Here is a 21,337-nt window from a genome sequence, read left to right on the forward strand (position 1 = left end):
AATTCAGAGTAATGATAGCGAAGATGATCTAAGATCACAGAAAAGAATGGAGGTACAGATCAAGGAGATGAAAGAAATGTTTAACAAAGACCTAGAAGAACTAAAAAACAGAGAGATGAACAATACAATAACTGAAATGAAAAATACACTAGAAGGAATCAATAGCAGAACAACTGAGGCAGAAGAACAGGTAAGTGAGCTGGAAGACAGGATAGTGGAAATCACTGTGGCAGGACAAAGGATAAAGAAAAAAAAAAAAAGACAATCTGAGAGACTTCTGGGACAACACTAAATATTGGAATAGATAAGAGCTGAAAACTTCCCTAACAATGGAAAGGAAATAGTCACCCAAGTCCAGGAAGCACAGAGAGTCCCAGGTAGGATAAATGTAAGGAAGGACATGCTAAGATACACAGTAATCAAACTGACAAAAATTAAAGAAAAATATATTGAAACAACAAGGGAAAAGTAACAGATAACATACAGGGGAATTCCCATAAGGTTATCAGATGATTTCTTTGCAGAAGTTCTGCAGGTTGTAAGAGTGGCATGATATATTTACAATGAAGAAAGGGAAGAACCTACAACCAAGAATACTCTACCCAGCAAGGTGCTCTTTCAGATTCAGCAGAGAAATCCAAAGCTAGCAAAAGCAAAAAAGAATTCAACACCACTAGACCAGTTGTGCAGCAAATGCTAAAGGAACTTCTCTAAGTGAAAAGGAAAGGCCACTATGAGAAACAAGAAAATTACTAATGGAAAAGCTCACCAGTGAAACTCATGTTCATGAGTGCAGGCAAGAAATCATCTGCACAAAAATGTGATATCAAAACTGGCAATTATGAGAAGAGAGTACAAATGCAGGATATAGAAATTCATATAAAATTAAGACCAACAACTTAATATTGTTTACATAGAGAATGCTATATCAAAACCTCATGGTAACCACAAACCAAAAATCCATGATAGTTACAAACACACAAAAAAGAAAAAGGAACCCAAACACAACACTAAAGTTAGAAATCAAATCACAAGAGAACTGGACAGCAAGAAAAAAGACCTAAACAAAACAAATCCAAAACAATTAAGAAAATGGCAATAAGAATATATATATATATATATATATATATTGCTAATTACGTTAAATGTAAATAGATTAAAAGCCCTAAAAAGACACAGACTGACTGAAGAGGCACAAAAATAAGACCCATATTTATGTTGTCTATAAAGAGATGCACTTGAGACCTGGGGACACACACAGACTGAAGGGATAGAAAAAGGTGTATCCCATGCAAATGGAAATCAAAAGAAAGCTGGAGTAGCAATACTCATATCAGAAAAAATAGACTGTAAAGATTGTTACAAGAGACAAAGAAGGGTACTACATAGTGATCAAGGGATGAATCTAAGAAGAATATACAACAATTGTAAATATATATGCACCCAGCATAGGAGCACCTGAATATATAAGGCAAATACTGACAACTATAAAAGGAGAAATTGACAGTAACACAGTAAGAGTGAGGGACTTTTAAAAAAATTATTTTAGTTGGAGGCTAATTACTTTACAATATTGTACTGGTTTTTCCCATACATTGACATGAATCAGCCATGGGTGTACATGTGCCCCTCGTCCTAAACCCTGCTCCCACCTCCCTCCCCATCCATCCCTCAGGGTTGTCCCAGTGCACCAGCTTTGAGTGCCCTGTTTCATGCATTGAACTTGGACTAGTGATCTATTTCACATATGGTAATATACATGTTTCAATGCTATTCTCTCAAATCATACCACCCTCGCCTTTTCCCACAGAGTTCAAAAGTCTGTTGTTTATATCTGTGTCTCTTTTGCTGTCTTGCATATAGGGTCATTGTTACCATCTTTCTAAATTCCATATATATGCATCAGTATACTCTATTGATGTTTTTCTTTCTGACTTACTTCACTCTGTATAATAGGCTCCAGTTTCATCCACCTCATTAGAACTGATTCAAATTATTCTTTTTAATGGCTGAGTAATACTCCATTGTGTATATCTACCACAGCTTTCTTATCCATTCGTCTGATGATGGACATCTAGGTTGCTTCCATGTCCTAGCTAGTGTAAACAGTGCTGCAACGAACATTGGGGTACATGTGTCTCTTTCAATTCTGGTTTCCTCGGTGTGTATGCCCAGCAGTGGGATTGTTGGGTCATATGGCAGTTCTATTTCCAGTTTTTAAAGGAATCTCCACACTGTTCTCCATAGTGGCTGTACTAGTTTGCATTCCCACCAATAGTGTAAGAGGGTTCCCTTTTCTCCACACCCTCTCCAGCATTTATTGTTTGTAGACTTTTAGATAGCAGCCATTCTGATCGGCGTGAGATGGTACCTCATTGTGGTTTTGATTTGCATTTCTCTGATAATGAGTGATGTTGAGCATCTTTTCATGTGTTTGTTAGCCATCTGTATGTTGTCTTTGGAGAAATGTCTGTTTAGTTCTTTGGCCTATTTTTTGATTGGGTCATTTATTTTTCTGGAATTGAGTTGCAGGAGTTGCTTGTATATTTTTGAGATTAATTCTTTGTCAGTTGCTTTGGTTGCCATTATTTTCTCCCATTCTGAAGGCTGTCTTTTCACCTGGCTTATAGTTTCCTTCGTTGTGCAAAAGCTTTTAAGTTTAATTAGGTCCCATTTGTTTATTTTTTGCTTTTATTTCCATTACTCTGGGAGGTGGATCATAGAGGATCTTGCTGTAATTTATGTCAAAGAGTGTTCTGCCTATGTTTTCTTGTATTTAGATCTTTAATCCATTTTGAGTTTACTTTTGTGTATGGTGTTAGAAAGTGTTCTAGTTTCATTCTTTTACAGGTAGTTGACTTTTTACACCCCATTTTCATCAATGGACAAATCATCCAGAAAATCAATAAGGAAACACAGGCCTTAAATGACACAGTAGAGCAAATTATCTTAATTGATGTTTATAGAGCACTCCATTCAAAAGTAGCAGAAAATCACATTCTTCTCAAGTGAACGTGGAAGATTATCCAGGATTGACCACACTGGGCCACAAGGTGAGCTTTGGTAAACTTTAAAAAACTCAAATCATATCAAGCATCTTTTCTGAGCAAAATGCAATGAAACTAGAAATCACCTACAAGTAAAAAACTGTGAAACATATAAACATGTGGAGGCTAAACAATATGCTCTCAAAGAAGCAGTGGATCACTGAAGAAATCAAAGAGAAATAAATAAATACCTAGAGACAAATGAAAACAAAAGCACAATGATCCATGGGGAGCAACAAAATTAGTTATAAGACAGAAGTTTATAATAACAATTTTACTTCAGGAAACAAGAAACATGTCAAAAAGCAACCTAATCTTATACCCAAAGCAACTAGGGAAAGAACAAACAAAACTACAAATTAGCAGAAGGGAAGAAATGATAAATATCACAGCAAAAATAGAGACAAAGAAAATAATAGAAAAGATCAATGAAACTAAAAGCTGTTTTTTTTTTTTTAATTGATAAATCTTTAGCCAGAATCATCAAGAGAAAGGGAGAGGGCTCAAATCAATAAAATTAGAAATGTAAAAGGACATTACAGAAATACAAAGGATCATGAGACTACTACAAACAAGACTACAACAAGCAACTATATGCCAATAAAACAGACAACTTGGAAGAATGGATAAGATCTTAGAAGGTTACAATCTTCCCAAGACTGAATTAAGAAGAAATAGAAAATATAAACAGACCAATTATAAGTACTAAAATTGAAACTGTGATTTTAAAACTCCCAACAAAAGTCCAGAACCAGATGGTTTCACAGGTGAATTCTGTTGAATACTTAAGAGTTAACACAAAAACATTAAAAGAGTTAACTCAAAAACATTTCAGAGGAAGGCCACTATCTCTAAGGCCACTATACCCTGACACCAAAACCAAAGAGAACAGGCAAAGAAAATTGCAAAGGTCAATATCATTGATGAACATGGACACAAAAGTCTTTGACAAAATGCCACCAATCTGAATCTATCAATACATTAAAAGGATCATACACATGGTCAAGTGAGATTTATCCCAGGGATGCAAAGATTTTTCAGTATCTATAAGTCAATTGGTGTGATATAAATATGTCAACAAACTGAAGAATAAAAACCATATGATCTTCTCAATAGATGCAGAAAAAACTTTTAATAAAATTCAACACCGATTTATGATTAAAAAAAAAAACTCTCCAGAAAGTAGGCATAGAGGGAACATCAGGTCACTCACTCAGTTGTGTCCAACTCTTTGCAACCCCATGAACTGCAGCACACCAGGCTTCCTTGTCCATCACCAACTACTGGAGCATGCTCAAACTCATGTCCATAGAGTCACTGATGCCATCCAACCATCTCATCCTCTGTTGTCCCCTTCTCCTCTTGCCTTCAGTCCTTCCCAGCATCAGGGTTTTTTCCAGTGAGTCAGTTCTTCGCATCAGGTGGCCAAAGTATTGGAGTTTCAGCTTCAGCATCAGTCCTTCCAATGAATATTCAGGACTGATTTCCTTTAGGATGGATTGGTTGGATCTCTTTGCAGTCCAAGGGACTTTCAAGAGTCTTCTCCAATACACAGTTCAAAACCGTCAATTCTTCAGTGCTCATCTTTCTTAAGAGTTTAACCCTCACATCCATACATGACTACAGGAAAAACCATAGCTTTGACTAGACAGAGCTTTGTTGGTAAAGTTGTGTCTCTGCCTTTTAATATGCTGTTTAGGTTGGTCATAACTTTTCTTTCAAGGAGCAAGCGGTCTTTTAATTTCATGGCTGCAGCCACCATCTGCAGTGATTTTGGAGCCCCCAAAATAAAGTCTCTCACTGTTTCCATTGTTTCCGCATCTATTTGCCATGAAGTCATGGGACCGGATGCCATGATCTTAGTTTTCTGAATGTTGAGCTTTAAGCCAACTTTTTCACTCTCCTCTTTCACTTTCATCAAGAGGCTCTTTAGTTCTTCTTTGCTTTCTGCCATAAGTGTGGTATCATCTGCACACCTGAGGTTATTGATAATTCTCCAGGCAATCTTGATTCCAGCTTGTGCTTCATCCAGCCCAGCATTTTGCATGATGTACTCTGCATACAAGTTAAATAAGCAGGGTGACAATAATACAGCTTTGACGTACTCCTTTCCTGATTTGGAACCAGTCCGTTCCATGTCCAGTTCTAACTGTTGCTTCTTGACGTGCATACAGATTTCTCAGGAGGCAGGTCAGGGTGTCTGGTATTCCCATCTCTTGAAGAATTTTCCACAGTTTATTGTGATCCACACAGTCAAAGGCTTTGGTATAGTCAATAAAGCAGAAGTACATGTTTTTCTGGAACTCTCTTGCTTTTTCAACGATCCAAAAGATGTTGGCAATTTGATCTCTGGTTCCTCTGCCTTTTCTAAATCCACCTTGAACATCTGGAAGTTCACGGTTCACGTACTGTTGAAGCCGGGCTTGGAGAATTTTGAGCATTACTTTGCTAGTATGTGAGATCAGTGCAATTGTGCAGTAGTTTGAGAATTCTTTGGCATTGCCTATCTTTGGGATTGGAATGAAAACTGACCTTCTCCAGTCCTGTGGCTACTGTTGAGTTTTCAAAAAATATTGGCATATTGAGTGCAGCACTTTCACAGCATCATCTTGTAGGATTTTAAAGAGCTCAACTGGAATTCCATCACCTCCACTAGCTTTGTTCATAGTGATGCTTTCTAAGGCCCACTTGACTTCACATTCCAGGATGTCTGGATCTAGATGAGTGATCACACCATTGTGGTTATCTGGGTCATGAAGATCTTTTTTGTATAGTTCTTCTGTGAATTGTTGCTACCTCTTCTTAATATCTTCTGCTTTTGTTAGGCCCATAGCATTTCTGTCCTTTATTGGGCCCATCTTTGCATGAAATATTCCCTTGGTATCTCTAATTTTCTTGAAGAGATCTCTAGTCTTTTCCATTTTATTGTTTTCCTCTATTTCTTTGCACTGATCACTGAGGAAGGCTTTCTTATCTCTCCTTGCTATTCTTTGGAACTCTGCATTGAAATGGGTATATCTTTCCTTTTCTCCTTTGCCTTTCACTTCTCTTCTTTTCTCAGCTATTTGTAAGGCTTCCTCAGACAACCATTTTGCCTTTCTACACTTCTTTTTCTTGGGGATGGTCTTGATCCCTGCCTCCTGTACAATATCACGAACCTCTGTCCATAGTTCTTCAGGCACTCTATCAGATCTAACCCCTTGAATCTGCTTGTCACTTCCACTATATAGTAATTGTAAGGGATTTGATTTGTCATACCTGAACGGTCTAGTGGTTTTCCCTACTTTCTTCAATTTAAGTCTGAATTTGGCAATACAGAGTTTGTGATCTGAGCCACAGTCAGCCACAGTCTTGTTTCTGCTGACTCTATAGAGCTTCTCCACCTTTGGCTGCAAAGAATATAATCAATCTGATTTTGGTATTGATCATCTGGTGATGTCCATGTGTTGAGTCTTCTCTTGTGCTGTTGGAAGAGGGTGTTTACTATGACCAGTAGGGGAAAAGATGTCCTTTTCATTATAGGGGACTGGAATGCAAAAGTAGGAAGTCCAGAGATACCTGGAATAACAGGCAAATTTGGCCTTGGAGTACAAAATGAAGCAGGGCAAAGGCTAACAGAGGGAACATACCTCAACATAATAAAGATCATATATGACAAACCTATAGCCAACATCACACTCAACAATGAAAAGTAATCATTTCCCCTAAGATCAATAACAAGATAAGGATTATGTGCCAGCCTGGATGGGGGTGGGGTTTGGGGAAGAATGGATACATGTTTTTGTATGGCTGTGTTCCTTCACTGTTCTCCTGAAACTGTCACAACATTGTTAATCAGTTATACTCCAATACATATGCTTTGTGTTAAAAAATAAAACTAAAATTAAGAAAAATGTCTTTTAAAAAAAGACAAGGATGTCTACTCTAGCCACTTTTATTCAATATAGTTTTGGAATTCCTAGCCATGACAATCAGAAGAGGAAAAATGAAAGGAATCCAAATTAGAAAAGAAGAAGTAATACTGATTTTAAAAAACCTAACACTATGGGTTAAGGAACTAGAAAAAGGTGGTCAAACTGAGCACAATATTAACAGCAGAAATAAAATAGAGCACAGGAAAACAGGAAAGATTAACCAAATTAAGAGTTAGTTCTTTGAAAAAATAAACATAATTGACAAAACTTTAGCTGGATAACCAAGGAAAAAAAGATAGAGGACTCAAATTAACAAAATTATAAATGAAAAAAAGAAACACTGCAACTGATACCACATGAATAAAAAGAATCATAAAAGGCTACTATGAAGAAATATTGATATATGCCAACAAACTGGAGAACCTAGAAAAATGGAAAAATTCTCAGAAACATGCAAACAACCAAGACTAAAACAAGAAATAGAAAGTCTGAATAGACTAATTACTAGTAAGGAGATTGAACTGGTAATCAAAAATCTCCCAATAAAGAAAAACCAAGGACCAGATCACTTCCCCTGCAAATCTTAAAGAAGAATTAACACCAACCCTTTTTAACTCTTTCAAAAAAATCAAAGAGAAGGGAACACTCCCAGTCTTATTTTATGAGGCCCTTATTACCCTGATACCAAAGCCAAAAAGGACACTATCAGAAAACTATAGACCAATATCCCTCATGAATATTGATGCAAAAACTCTTTATACTAGGAAACCAAATCCAGTAACACATGAAAGGAATCATGCACTGTGATCAAATGGGATTTATACTTGGCATAGCAAGGATGGTTCAACATATGCAAATCAATGTGATACGTCAAATTAACAAAATGAAATAAAAATCATATGATCATCTCAATAGATGGAGAAAAAGCATTTGACAAAATTCAACATCTCTATATATGATATAAACTCAACAGATTAGGTATAGAAAGAATGTACCTCAACATAATGAAGGCCATATATGATAAGCCCATGGCTAACATACTTAATGGTGAAAGATTGAAAGCTTTTCCTCCAAGATCATGAACAAGGCAAGGGTGCCCATTCTTACCATTCCTATTCAGCACAATAGTGGAAGTCCTTGCTAGAGCTGTCAGGCAAGAAAAATAAATAAAAGGCATCAAAATTGGAAAGGAAGAAGTAAAATTATCTCTATTTGCAGGTGACATGTTTTTATACACAGAAAATCCTAAAGACTCCACCAAAGGCTATTAGAACTAATCAATGAATTCAGTGCAGTTGCCCAATACAAATTTAGCATACAAAAACTAGTAGTGTTTCTTCATACTAACAACAAATTATCTGGGAAAAATGATCCTGTTTAAAACAGCATAAAAAACAGTAAAATACTTAGGAATAAACTTAGCCAGAAGGTGAAAGATCTCTATTCTGAAAACTATAAGACACTAATTAAGGAAACTGAAGAAGACAAAGTAAATAGAAAGGTATCCCTTGTTCAATTAATTCAATTAATTTCAATTAATTGAAACAATTAATATTGTTAAAATGTCAATACTACCAAAGCCATTTTTGGATTCAGTGCAGTCCCTATCATAATTCCAATGAACTTTTTTTTTTTTTTACAGAAGTAGAAAAAACCACTCTGCCAGGCTCCTCTGTCCATGGGATTCTCCAGGCAAGAATACTGGAGTGGATTGCCATTCTCTTCCCCAGGGGATCTTCCCGACCTAGGGATTTAACCTGGGTTTCCTGCATTGCAGGCAGATTCTTAACCATCTGAGCCACCAAGGAAGCCCCTGTATGGAACCACAAAAGACCATAAATATATACCAAAGCAATCCTGAGAAAGGAGAACAAAGCAGAAGCAACACACTTTATGATTTCAAGCTGTTCCATATATAAAACTACAATAATCAAAATGGTATAGTACTGGTATAAAGACAGACAAATCAGTGGGACAGAATCTTGAGCCCAGAAATACACCCAAGCATATTACTCAAATAATATTTGACATGGGAGGCAAGAATACTCAGTGAAGAAAAGACTTTTCAATAATGGTGCTGGGAAAATTGGCTATTCACATGTGAAAGAATGGAACTACACCCAGAACTTCCACTACTCACAAAAATTAACTTGCATTGGATTAACAACTTAAATGTAAAACCTGAAGCCATGAAACTCCCAGAAGAAAACGTGGTGGTGATGGGGGGAGGGTAAAGCTCCTTGACATAAGTCTTAGCAATGATTTTCTGTGTATGACACCTAAAGCACAAGCAACCGAATCAAAAACAAGTGGGAATACACCAAACTAAAAAACTCCTGGAAACAAGAAGCAAACAACGATGTGAAAAACAACCTATGGAATGGGAAGAAAAATATTTCCAACCTATATCTGATTTAGGAGTTAATATCCAAAATATATGAAGAACTCATACAACTCCATAGTAAAAGAACAAATAATTTGATTTGAAAAATGGGCAAAAGGTCTCAAAAGACTTTTTTTTTCTAAAGGGGATACATGAAAGACCAACAGTTACATGAAACTATGTTCAGCATCACTAGTAATTAGGGAAATGCAAATCAAAACCACAGTGATATATTATGTCATGCCTTTTAGAATGGTCATCATCAAAATGACAAGTAGTAACATGCTGGTGAGGATGCAGAGAAAAGGAAACCTTGGTGCACTGTTGGTAGGATTGTAAACTGGTTCAGGCATTATAGAAAATAATACAGAGATTCCTCAAAAAGTTAAAAACTGAACTACCATACAATCTAACAATTCCAGTTCTGAGAATATATCAAAAAGAAACAAAAACACTGACTTGAAAAGACATCTGCACCCCTGTGTTTTAAGCAGGATAATTTACAATAGTCAAGACATGGAAACCACCTAAGTGTCCATTTATCTGTGAATATGTATACAAAAAGCAGTTACACACACACACTCAAACACTAGAATATGATTCAGCCACCAAAAAAATGAGACAATCTTACCATTTTTGACAACATGGATGAATCTGGAATGCATTATGCTAAATTATATAAGTTCAGGTAGAGGAAAACAAACACTATATGATCTCATGTATATAAAGAATCTAATTAAAAACAACTCATTGAAAAAGGAAAAAGGAATCAGATTTGTGACTATCAGAGACAGGGAGTAATGAGAAGGAGAAGCAGAGGAAGAGTTAACAGATACAAATTTCTGGTTATAAGTAAGTACTAGGAATATAATGTACAACATGGTAACTATAGTTAATACTGCTATATGATATATATGAAAGTTGTTAGAGTTTTTTCTTTTTGTTGTATCTATATGAGATGATGGATGCTAACTAAAGGTAGTGCAGTAATCATTTCACAACATTTGTAAGTCAAGCCATTATGCTGTATCAGTCAGTTCAGTCGCTCAGTCGTGTCCAACTCCTTGTAACCCCATGGACTGTAGCATGCCAGGCCTCCCTGTCCATTACCAACTCCTGGAGTTTACTCAAATTCATATGCTGTATACCCTAAGCTTATATAATGATGTATGTCAATTATATCTCAATAAAACTGGGGGAAGATGATGTGCAGGACTGAATTAATGGTTTTATCTTTGAAATATCAGGAGCTATTTCCTGATAGCTCTGATATGACAGTACTGAGCATCTTAGATGAAAGATACCATAAAACATGCAAGCAAAATAAAAAGGGCCGACAAGCACATGAAAATATGTTCAATGTCATTAATCGTTACCACAATAAGATAGCACTTCACACCCACTAGAATGGCTATTATTTTTTAAAATCTGAAGATAACCAGTCTTGGTTAAGGGTAAGGAGGAACCAGAACACTTGAACATTGCTGATGGGATTTTAAAATGGTTTAGCTGCCATAGAAAGCAGTTTGACAGTTCCTTAAGTCAGATGATTACCATACAATCCAGCAGTTCTATTCCCAGGTATATATAACTCCAAAGAATTGAAAACAAGTATCCAAATACTTGTACAGAAATGTTCAAAGCAGCACTAATTCAAGTTAAAAGTCAGAAACAATCCAAATGTCCATAAATGGATGAATAGATAAAATGTGGCTTATTCATATGATGGACTACTATTCAATTGTTGTAGATGTATGACAACATAGATGAATGTCAAAAATATGCTGAGTGAAAGTAGATATCACAGAACCTCACATAACATATGATTGTATTTATCTCCATATGAAATATCCAGAACAGGTAAATCCATAGAGACAGGGATTGTACTGATGGTTGCCAGGGGCTGAGGGAAGGGATGAATGAGGAGTGTCTGCTTAATGGGTATCAGGTTTCCTTTTGGTGTGATGAAAATGTTTTGGAACTAGATAGAGATGTAAGTTGCAAAGCTCTGTGAATGTACTAAATGGTACTGAATTTTTCATGTTAAAATGGTTGTTTTTATGTTGTGACTACTTCAATAAAAATAAAAAAAATAAACGCAAGCCATAATTTTCCTACCACCAGATAATATTCTATGAAGCCTGAAGGGAGATAATGTTCACAGTGTAGACAGGAGTTAGGACTTTCTGGAATACTGCTTATTTACATATCTGGTATTCCATATCCCAAGAAGAAGGGTCATTTTACTCTCCTACTTGGGAAAGCAGTGAAACATATTGTATATGAGTGGTATTACTGCTTTAGGAAGACCACTCCTATTCCTCTTTGGCTATTTTCACCATCCTGTGGTCACACAGATCTTCCATGTCTTACCTAAGGCATTTTCTCATATAAATGGTTTTTCCTCCTTAAGTCTCCTTTTCCTAATATGTAACCTGTTCTCCCTATGCCTTCTGCTTTCCATATCTTTCTCCTCAAACAAGAGGAAAAGGGAAACCTCAAGTTTCCAGACTTCATTATTTTGTTGATGGCAACTCTGGTCTACCAGTTGCTCAGACCAAAAAACTTTGACTTCCTCTGTTCACTCTCACAATGGACCTGTTAGCAACTTCTATGTCTCCACCTTCAAAACATACCCAAAATTGGACCACACTTTGTACAATGTCCACTGCCACCAACCTGCTCCAAGCCACCATCTTTATCATTTAGATTATGGCAGTAGCATCTCATCTGATCCCCCTGCTTCAACCCCTGCCTGTGTAAGGGTCACTGTCAACTTGGCAGCAGGAGTCATCCTCTGAAAGCAGTGTGGATTCGATCGTGTCACTCAACTGCTCAGGGTCCTCTCATGGTTTAGTATCTTCCTCAGATTATAGGCCAAGTCCTTGCAGGGGTATCTAGGGCCCTACTCAGTGAGCCCTCTTCTCCTCTCCTAACCGCTGAGGTGACCTTGTTATCCTAGGACCCTTCCCCTTGTTCACTTGACTCGAGCCACAGAAGACTGGCTGTCCCTCACATATGCTCTTTCTTGCTGTTCCTTCTGCTTGGAGTACTCTTCCTTCAGGCAGGTTCACACACTCGCCCTTTTTTCGTAGGTTGTTAAATGTCACCTTCTCAGTGACACTATGTAAAATTTCAGTCTGTCTCCCCATCACTCTCTATTCCCCTTTCCTTATTCATTTTTCTTCTGAGAAATCTAGGATCTAAGGACGAAAAACAGAGCACTGGCAAAATGAAGTATTGGTTTCTGGGGGAAACATAATCATGGTCATTAGTCCAGGGTCACAAAAGTCAAACCTGTACAGACTAGGCAGGTGCTTAACATGAATGAGTAAGGGCCAGGTATGGGATGGTAGGGAGTGGTGGTGATTGGGGGAAAATGGACCATGTTGAGCTCTGTCTGAAAGCTTTATTATTCAAATTTTAAAAAACATCTGTGCAGTCTACACAAAATGTACCTGTGAGTATTTTTAGGCCTATAAAAATCAAAGTCAACAAAAAAGTCTGAAATGCAGTAGTACTTGAGTGCAATCTCAAAGATGACAGAATGATCTTGTTCATTTCCAGAGCAAACCATTCAACAATAGAGTAATCCAAGTCTATGCCCCAACCACCAATGCCGAAGAAGCTGCAATTGAATATTTCTATGAAGACCTACAAGACCTTCTAGGATTAACACCAAAAAAAAGATGTCCTTTTCATCATAGGGGACTGGAATGCAAAAGTAGAAAGTCAAGAGATACCTGGAGTAACAGGCCAGTTTGGCCTTGGAGTACAAAATGAAGCACAACAAAGGCTAACAGAGTTTTCCAAGAGAAAGCACTGGTCATAGCAAACACCCTCTTCCAACAAACAACACAAAAGATGAGTCTACATGTGGACATTACCAAATGGTCAATACTGAAATCATATTGATTATATTCTTTGCAGCTGAAGATGGAGAAGCTCTATACAGTCAGCAAAAACAAGACCTGGGGCTGGCTGTGGCTCAGATCATGAACTTCTTATTGCAAAATTCAGGCACAAATTGAAAATAGGGAAAACCACTAGATCATTCAGGTATGACTTAAATCAAATCCCTTACGATTATACAGTGGAGGTGACCAATAGATTCAAGGGATTAGATCTGGTAGACAGAGTGCCTGAAGAACTATGGATGGAAGTATGTAACATCGTACAGGAGATGGTGACTAAAACCATCTCCAAGAAAAAGAATGCAAGAAGGCAAAGTGGTTGTCTGAGGAGGCCTTACAAATAGTTGAGAAAAGAAGAGAAGTGAAAGGGAAAGACACACCCAACTGAATGCAGAGTTCCAGAAAATAGCAAGGAGAGATAAGAAAGCCTTCTTAAGTGAACTATGTAAAGAAATAGAGGAAAACAATAGAATGGGAAGGACTAGAGATCTCAAGAAAATTGGAGATAACAAGGTACTTATATTTCATGCAAAGATGGGCACAATAAAGGGCAGAAATGGAAAGGACATAACAAAAGCAGAAGAGATTAAGAAGAGATGGCAGGAATACACTATGCAAAAAAGGCTTAATGATCTGATAACTGTGATGGTGTGGTCATTCACCTAGAGCCAGACAATCTGGAGTGTGCAGTCAAGTGGGCCTTAGGAAGCATTACTATGAACAAAGCTAATGAAGGTATTTCAAATCCTAGAAGATACTGCTGTTAAAATTCAGCACTCAATATGTCAGCAAATTTGGAAAACTCAGCAGTGACCACAGGGCTGGAAAAGGTCAGTTTTCATTCCAATCCCAAAGAAAGGCAATGTCAAAGAATGTTCAGACTACCATACAGTTGCACACATTTCACATGCTAGCAAGGTAACGCTGAAAATCCTTCAAGCTAGGCTTCATCAGTATGTGAAACAAGAACTTCCAGATGTTCAAGCTGGATTTAGAAAAGCTAAAGGAACCAGAGATCAAGTTGCCAACATCCGCTGGATCATAGAAAAAGCAACAGAATTCTAAAAAAATCTGCTTCATTAACTACACTAAAATCTTTGATTGTGTGGATCACAACAAACTGTAAAATTCTGAAAGAGATGAGAATACCAGACCACCCTACCTGTCTCCTGAGAAGCCTGTATGCAGGACAAGAAGCAACAGTTAGAATCAGACATGGAACAATAGATTGATTCAATCTATTAAACCAATAGAGAAGGGAGTATGTCAAGGCTGTATATTGTCACCTTGCTTATTTATCTTATTTGCAGAGTACATCATGGGAAATACTGGGCTGGAAGAAACACAAGCTGGAATCAAGATTGTTGGGAGAAATATCAACAAACTCAGATATGCAGATGATATCACTTTAATGGCAGAGAGTGAAGAGGAGCTAAAGAGCTTCTTGATGAGGGTGAAAAAGGAGAGTGAAAAAGCTGGCTTAAAACTCAGCATTCAAAAAATGAAGATCATGGCATCCACTCCTGTTACTTCATGGCAAACAGTTGGGGGGGGAAAGTGGGAACAGTGACAGATTTTATTTTCTTGGGCTCCAAAAATCACTGTGGACAGTGACTGCAGCCACAAAATTAAAAGACACTTGCTCCTTGGAAAAATAGCTATGACAAACCTAGACAGCATATTAAAAAGGACAGATATCACTTTGCCAACAAAGGTCCATATACTCAAAGCTGTGGTTTTTTCAAGTAGTCATGTATGGATGTGAGAGTTGGACATAAAGAAGGCTGAGTGCTGAAGAATTGATGCTTTTGAACTGTGGAGCTGGAAAATAGTCTTGACAGTCCCTTGGACAGCAAGGAGAGTAAACCAGTCAATCTGAAAAGAAATCAACCCTGAATATTCATTGGAAGGATTGATGCTGAAACTCCAATACTTTGCCCATCTGATGCGATGAGCTGACTCACTGGAAAAGACTCTGATGCTGGGCAAGATTGAGGGCAGGAGGAGAAGGGGGTGACAGGGGATGATACAGTTGAATGGCATCATTAACTCAATTGACATGAATTTGAACAAACTCTGCAAGATAGTAAAGGACAGGGAAGCCTGGTATGCTACAGTTCATGGGGTTGCAAAGAGTCGGACACAACTTAGCGACTGAAGGACAACAAGGCTTCTGGTCTATAAATGCTGCTAGATAAATGCAGTGATAGAATCAGCTAGATTCCTGATGTTTCAGTCACCAAAGTGCTCCAGTACTTTGATCTCAACAACAAAAGTATTCACTTATTTTTGTAGAAAGGGGGAGGTAGGCGTGGAAATAAATGCTTTCTTCCCTGTCATAGTTTTTCTGACCACTAGCATTAGATGTGCTGGAGTTTCATATTACTTTCCCCCTCATCTCTGTGCTCACATTTTAAGGTAGTGGGATGGAGTGGAAAGTAGACCAAAGGTTGGACAGCCAAGCTCTGCCACTTACGAGATTTTAGTTCTTAAGTTACTTCCATTGACAGATGAATGGATAAAGAAGATGTAGTACACATATACAAGGAAATTTTACTCATAAAATGAAATAATGCCATTTGGATGGACATGGATGGTCCTGGAGATTATCATACATGTGAAGTAAGTCATAAAGAGAAAGACAAATATGATATCACTTATATGTGGAATAAAAAAATGATACAATTGAACTTATTTACAAAACAAAAACAGACTCACAGACTGAAAACAAACTTGTGGTTACCAAAGGTGAAAGGTCAATGCAGGGGTGGGGGATAAATTAGGAAGTTGGGATTAGCAGATACAAACTACTATATATATAATAGATAAATAGCAAGGACCTACTCTATAGCAAAAGGAACTCTACTCAATGTTCTATAATAACCTATATGGGAAAAGACTGAAAAAAGAATAGATACAAGTATGTGTATGTGTATAACTGAATCACTTTGTTGTATACCTGAAATTAACACAATACTGTAAATCAACTATACTCCAATATAAAATGAAAATTTTTTAAATTGACAGAGCTTAGTTTGTTTAACCACAAAATAAAAGTAACTCCTACCTCATGAAGCTGGGTGAGGGCTACACAAAATTATGGATGCATAAGTGCTATCTGTATCAAAAAAGTTTTAGGAATTAGATGTTACTATCTTACCAAAGAATATTAGGTTACATTGATCTATACCAAGCAATATGTACATTTGGTCTGTTATGAAGCAGTATCATTTTATAAACATGTAGATTAATTTTCTTATAAATCCACTAATACAGAGTATACAAGGAAAATCGCATTATAGTTATCCATATTTTCTTAATATTCTTTATATGATAGATGCTTAAAGTTTCTTTCCTACATGCCCTTTTTTGATAAATTCTAACAATGTCCAAAGAAGCAGAACTGTTAAATTAGTAAGACGACCTACATTGTTTCATTAAATTTCTTTTACTTCATCTATATATGAGAAGCCTCCTGGATGTATCCACAAAGCTTAATGGCTGAAAACTTTTTTTAGAAGTGATAAAACAATGATTAAGGAAAAGGAAATAGCTTTCAAATTTATATAATTATGCAACCCAATTAGAAGTTCTGACACATAGGAAACAAAAAATGTTGACTATTGCAATTATATTTTACTATAGTAAGATAACTGTTTTTATATCATTACCATCATTATTCAACTTGAAGAAATACTTTATGAAGTGAAATAGCAAGAATCAAAAAATGCTGAAGGAGAAGACTGGTCATCATTGATGGACAGGCAGTGTGCCTGTTGTGTATGGTCAAGCAGGTTGCACACTGCTTATTCCAGTCAACACCTTTCACATGATCCCAGTGTGATGGCACTTCCTAAAGACACACCATTTACCACAACACAGCCTACTCAGCCGGCTGCTGACAGATGCTGTTGCTGAAAATACTGTTCTTTATCTTATTGTGAAGGCAAAACATAGAGACCATTTTTAGTACAGCAGCAAAATTAGTAGCAGGTAAAAATGGAATAAGCATTGCTCACATTTACATTCAGAAGTCAGCTCTCTATTAACACTGAGCATATTTGTGACAGAGTCCAAAGATCACAGCTGCAATTACCAGCAACTTGTATGGTACAAAACAGCTAAAGACAATGGCTAATGGTCGTTATCTAGTTTGCCTGTGTATGAATGAAACAGTGCAGTATCGGGTGTCACAAGAGCAGATGTCTTAAAATGAAGATAACAGGAACCCCTATCTATCTCATTAGTTTGTGGAAAGGCTCAAAAGTATGTTGAAATGTGAGAAAGCCCTTGGCAATATCAATATCAGAATATTGTTATTTGCGCTTATCCACACTAACTTCCTTAGCCAAGACTTTGGATTACCTGGGGTAACTTTACACCCCTTTGGTAATGCCTTTCCTATCTGGAACCTACCATTGTTGCTGCTGACATTTGGCTGAAACCAAACTGGCTCACTTTGCAGGAGACACTCTTTCAGCCTTGTTGCTTGCTCCCCCTGCCATGACCACACAGTCCTCCCCCTGGGAACACTGGGCCTTTCTCTATGATGAAGGCTTTGGTAAATGGCATCTTTGGGACCCACCACTCTGGTTCCCTCTGTGGCACTCCAAGTCACCCTATGCTGATACTCAACTATGGAATGCCCCCTAAACCTACAGAAAGAAAGAAAGTGAAGTTGCTCAGTTGTGTCTGACTCTTTGCGACCCCATGGACTGTAGCCTACCAGGCTCCCCAGTCCACGGAATTTTCCAGGCAAGAGTACTGGAATGAGTTGCCATTTCCTTCTCCAGGGGATCTTCCCAACTTAGGGATTGAACCCGGGTCTCCCACACTGCAGGCAGACACTTTACTGTCTGAGCCACCAGGGAAGCTCAGAACAGGGACACAAAGAAAGCAGTACCACCACCTGGCAGGGAGAGGCGGGTATTTTGGAAGACTGTAGAGGATTTTTTGGAGGTCACAAAGATGGGAGTACATCATGAGAAACGCTGGGCTGGAAGAAGCACAAGCTGGAATCAAGATTGCCGGGAGAAATATCAATAACCTCAGATATGCAGATGACACCACCCTTATGGCAGAAAGTGAATAGGAACTAAAAAGCTCTTGATGAAAGTGAAAGTGGAGAGTGAAAAGTTGGCTTAAAGCTCAACATTCAGAAAACAAAGATCATGGCATCTGGTCCCATCACTTCATGGCAAATAGATGGGGAAACAGTGGAAACAGTGTCAGACTTTATTTTTCTGGGCTCCAAAATCACTGCACATGGTGACTGCAGCCGTGAAATTAAAAGACGCTTACTCCTTGGAAGGAAAGTTATGACCAACCTAGATAGCATATTCAAAAGCAGAGCCATTACTTTGCTAACAAAGGTCCATCTAGTCAAGGCTATGGTTTTTCCTGTGGTCATGTATGGATGTGAGAGTTGAACTGTGAAGAAAGCTGAGCGCCGAAGAATTGATGCTTTTGAACTGTGGTGTTGGAGAAGACTCTTGAGAGTCCCTTGGACTGCAAGGAGATCCAACCAGTCCATTCTGAAGGAGATCAGCCCTGGGATTTCTTTGGAAGGAACGATGCTAAAGCTGAAACTCCAGTACTTTGGCCACCTCATGCGAAGAGTTCACTCATTGGAAAAGATTCTGATGCTGGGAGGGATTGGGGGCAGGAGGAGAAGGGGACGACAGAGGATGAGATGGCTGGATGGCATCACCAACTTGATGGATGTGAGTTTGAGTGAACTCCAGGAGTTGGTGATGGACCGGGAGGCCTGGCGTGCTGTGATTAATGGGGTTGCAAAGAGTAGGACATGACTGAGTGACTGAACTGAACTGACTGAAGACTGGCAAGGTCAGCATCATTTAGTGGGTGGGTGTCAAGGATACCAGACATCCAAAAATGCATAGGATGGCCCCACAAGGAATTATCTTGCATCCTACATGACTTTCAGGTGTCCTATTAAATATTATATATATATAGGTGAAAAACCTATTTAGAATGATCTGAATCTAGAACCTACCTGTGTTTTACATTTAAACCTAAAGCATCTGGATAAGATTTTAACATACTTTGAATTTTTCATGCATACAACCACACTGGGAAAACTGAAGGAAGTATCTTGCCAAGAGTTCATCTGTTCAGAACATCACACCATGCTGTCTGGAATGACCAAGGTGTCCAAGAGGCCTACACAGTAGCACATATTTCTGTATCCGTTGAGTGGCACCCATGTTCCCCCCCATTACATTCACAGAAGAGCTACTGTCCCACTCTTTAATTCTGCCTCTTGATGAATCATGCTTAAGAAAAACCTTTGTGACTTCCCTGGTGATCCAGTGGTTAAGAATTCGCCTGCCAATATAGGAGACATGGGTTCAATCCTTGGTCCATCCATGAAGATTCCACATGCTATAGGGCAACTAAGTCCATGTACCGCAACTACTGAGCCTGAGCTCGGGGGTCTGTGAGCTGCAACGACTGGAGCCCACATGTCCCAGAGCCCATGCTTCACAGCAAGGGAAGGCACTGCAATGAAAAGCCTGCACACCACAACTAGAGCCCACGCTTGGCAACAAAGACCCGCTACAGCCAAAGATAAATAAATAGAAAAACATCTGGAAAGACTTGATTTTTTAATTGTAAATTACTTATAATTTCCCATGACATTATAGTTAGAACATTCTTTTAACTTTTAAGGTTATGTGTAAGTAGACTGTGTTTTCTCTGAGTTTCATTTCAGGATGGTAGAGAGGATATTAAGATCTTTGTTATTACGTGGAGACACTGAATCTGAAAGGACTGACAATCACTGCTTAAGAACTCACAAAACTGTCACGTCTCTACAAAGGTCACATATTTGTTGCCTATTAACTGGAACCACCCTTGCTGTGGTGAGCTAACTTCTGATTGACCTACCTTATGTTGATCAGTGTAGCCATCTTGGCTCTGGGAGGTGTGCTGTGCCCTTGAATTGAGGGTAGGGAGAGAGGAGTGAAGGAAGAGTGTGAGAGAAGGAAAGAGGTCATCACTCCACTTCTAGGAAATTGGATGAAATGGATGGAGCTATAGCCTGGAATTCTGGGGACCTAGATTCCATTCCACCCAACTTTCTTTGTGTCTTGAGTCTTGGACTGTTTAACCTAAAAATTGACCAGACCTTTCCCAGTTCCAGCATTCTGTGGCTTGATCTTAGTCTAGGTCTCAATAAAATGTCGCACTTAAAACTATACATGGGCTTTCCCTGAAAGCACCAATCACCTGCATATAACAAGCAGAGCTATTTCTGCTGTATCTATAGAAGAACATTGCAGAAGAGGGAAAAAGACAAGGGCGCTAAGATTTTTAATTTTTACAGGGCTAGACATTTTAGGCCTGTGATCATGTGATATTCATAAAAAGGAGACGAGGAAAGTGAGGCTCAGAGAGGTTAAGTAACTTGCACGAGGTCATGACTCCAGGAAACAACACAGCAGGAGTTTGTGCCCAAGCCTGCCTGACTCCAAAGCTTTGGAGTAACCACCATGGTCTTATTTACATTCCTGAAGAGAAGGCAATCTGGGAGGCCCAGAGGGACCCTCACTTCTCAATAAAAGAGGAAGAATCTTCCATGTTATTGGCCAATTTCATTTGCTGAAACCACAGTATCATTATATGTAAGGTGAGCACTGGTCCCTATTTGCCTGGTATAGTTCCTATTGCCTGCTGTCCTAGCAGCATTAAAATGCCTATTTTACCCCCAAAAGGTTTGCCTAGTAGATTTTATAGTCACCTAATTATGTTTCTATGTCACAGCTCCTGTGATTGAATCATGGCCAGGAGAGAAGCAAAATAAATAAATAAAACCACTTACTGTTGTGGGGGTTAGTGGTTTAGATTAGAAATAAACGTTCAAGTTTATTTTATTCTGCATGTGCTATCAGTCCGTAAAATGTTTTCTATCCACATTAAGTAGCATGCAGACTTCCACCTATAGTAACACAGTATGTCATAAACCTATGTGACTCTTTTATCTTCCCTTTGATGGGGATAAAGTCTAATACTTCAAGTGAAGCTTGTGTCACATACAGCAGAGCTATTTCTGCT

General features: G+C 38.2%; 1 protein-coding gene across 15 annotated transcripts in view; it reads right to left on the bottom strand.

The window, feature by feature from the left end:
• FRMD3 (FERM domain containing 3) overlaps positions 1-21,337 on the bottom strand; it is a 380,275-nt gene that overhangs the window by 13,148 nt on the left and 345,790 nt on the right. For 12 of the 15 annotated variants that reach the window (XM_044940217.2, XM_044940218.2, XM_044940224.2 and 9 more), the window contains one exon: positions 8,069-8,107. The exons of the other annotated variants lie outside the window; for them this stretch is intronic. In XM_044940217.2, coding sequence (XP_044796152.1) covers positions 8,069-8,107 — 39 coding nt within the window. The remainder of the gene's footprint in view (positions 1-8,068; positions 8,108-21,337) is intronic. 15 annotated transcript variants of the gene reach the window in all.

This window comes from Bubalus bubalis, chromosome 3 (assembly GCF_019923935.1).
Source record: "Bubalus bubalis isolate 160015118507 breed Murrah chromosome 3, NDDB_SH_1, whole genome shotgun sequence".
NCBI classification, from domain to species: Eukaryota; Metazoa; Chordata; class Mammalia; order Artiodactyla; family Bovidae; genus Bubalus; species Bubalus bubalis.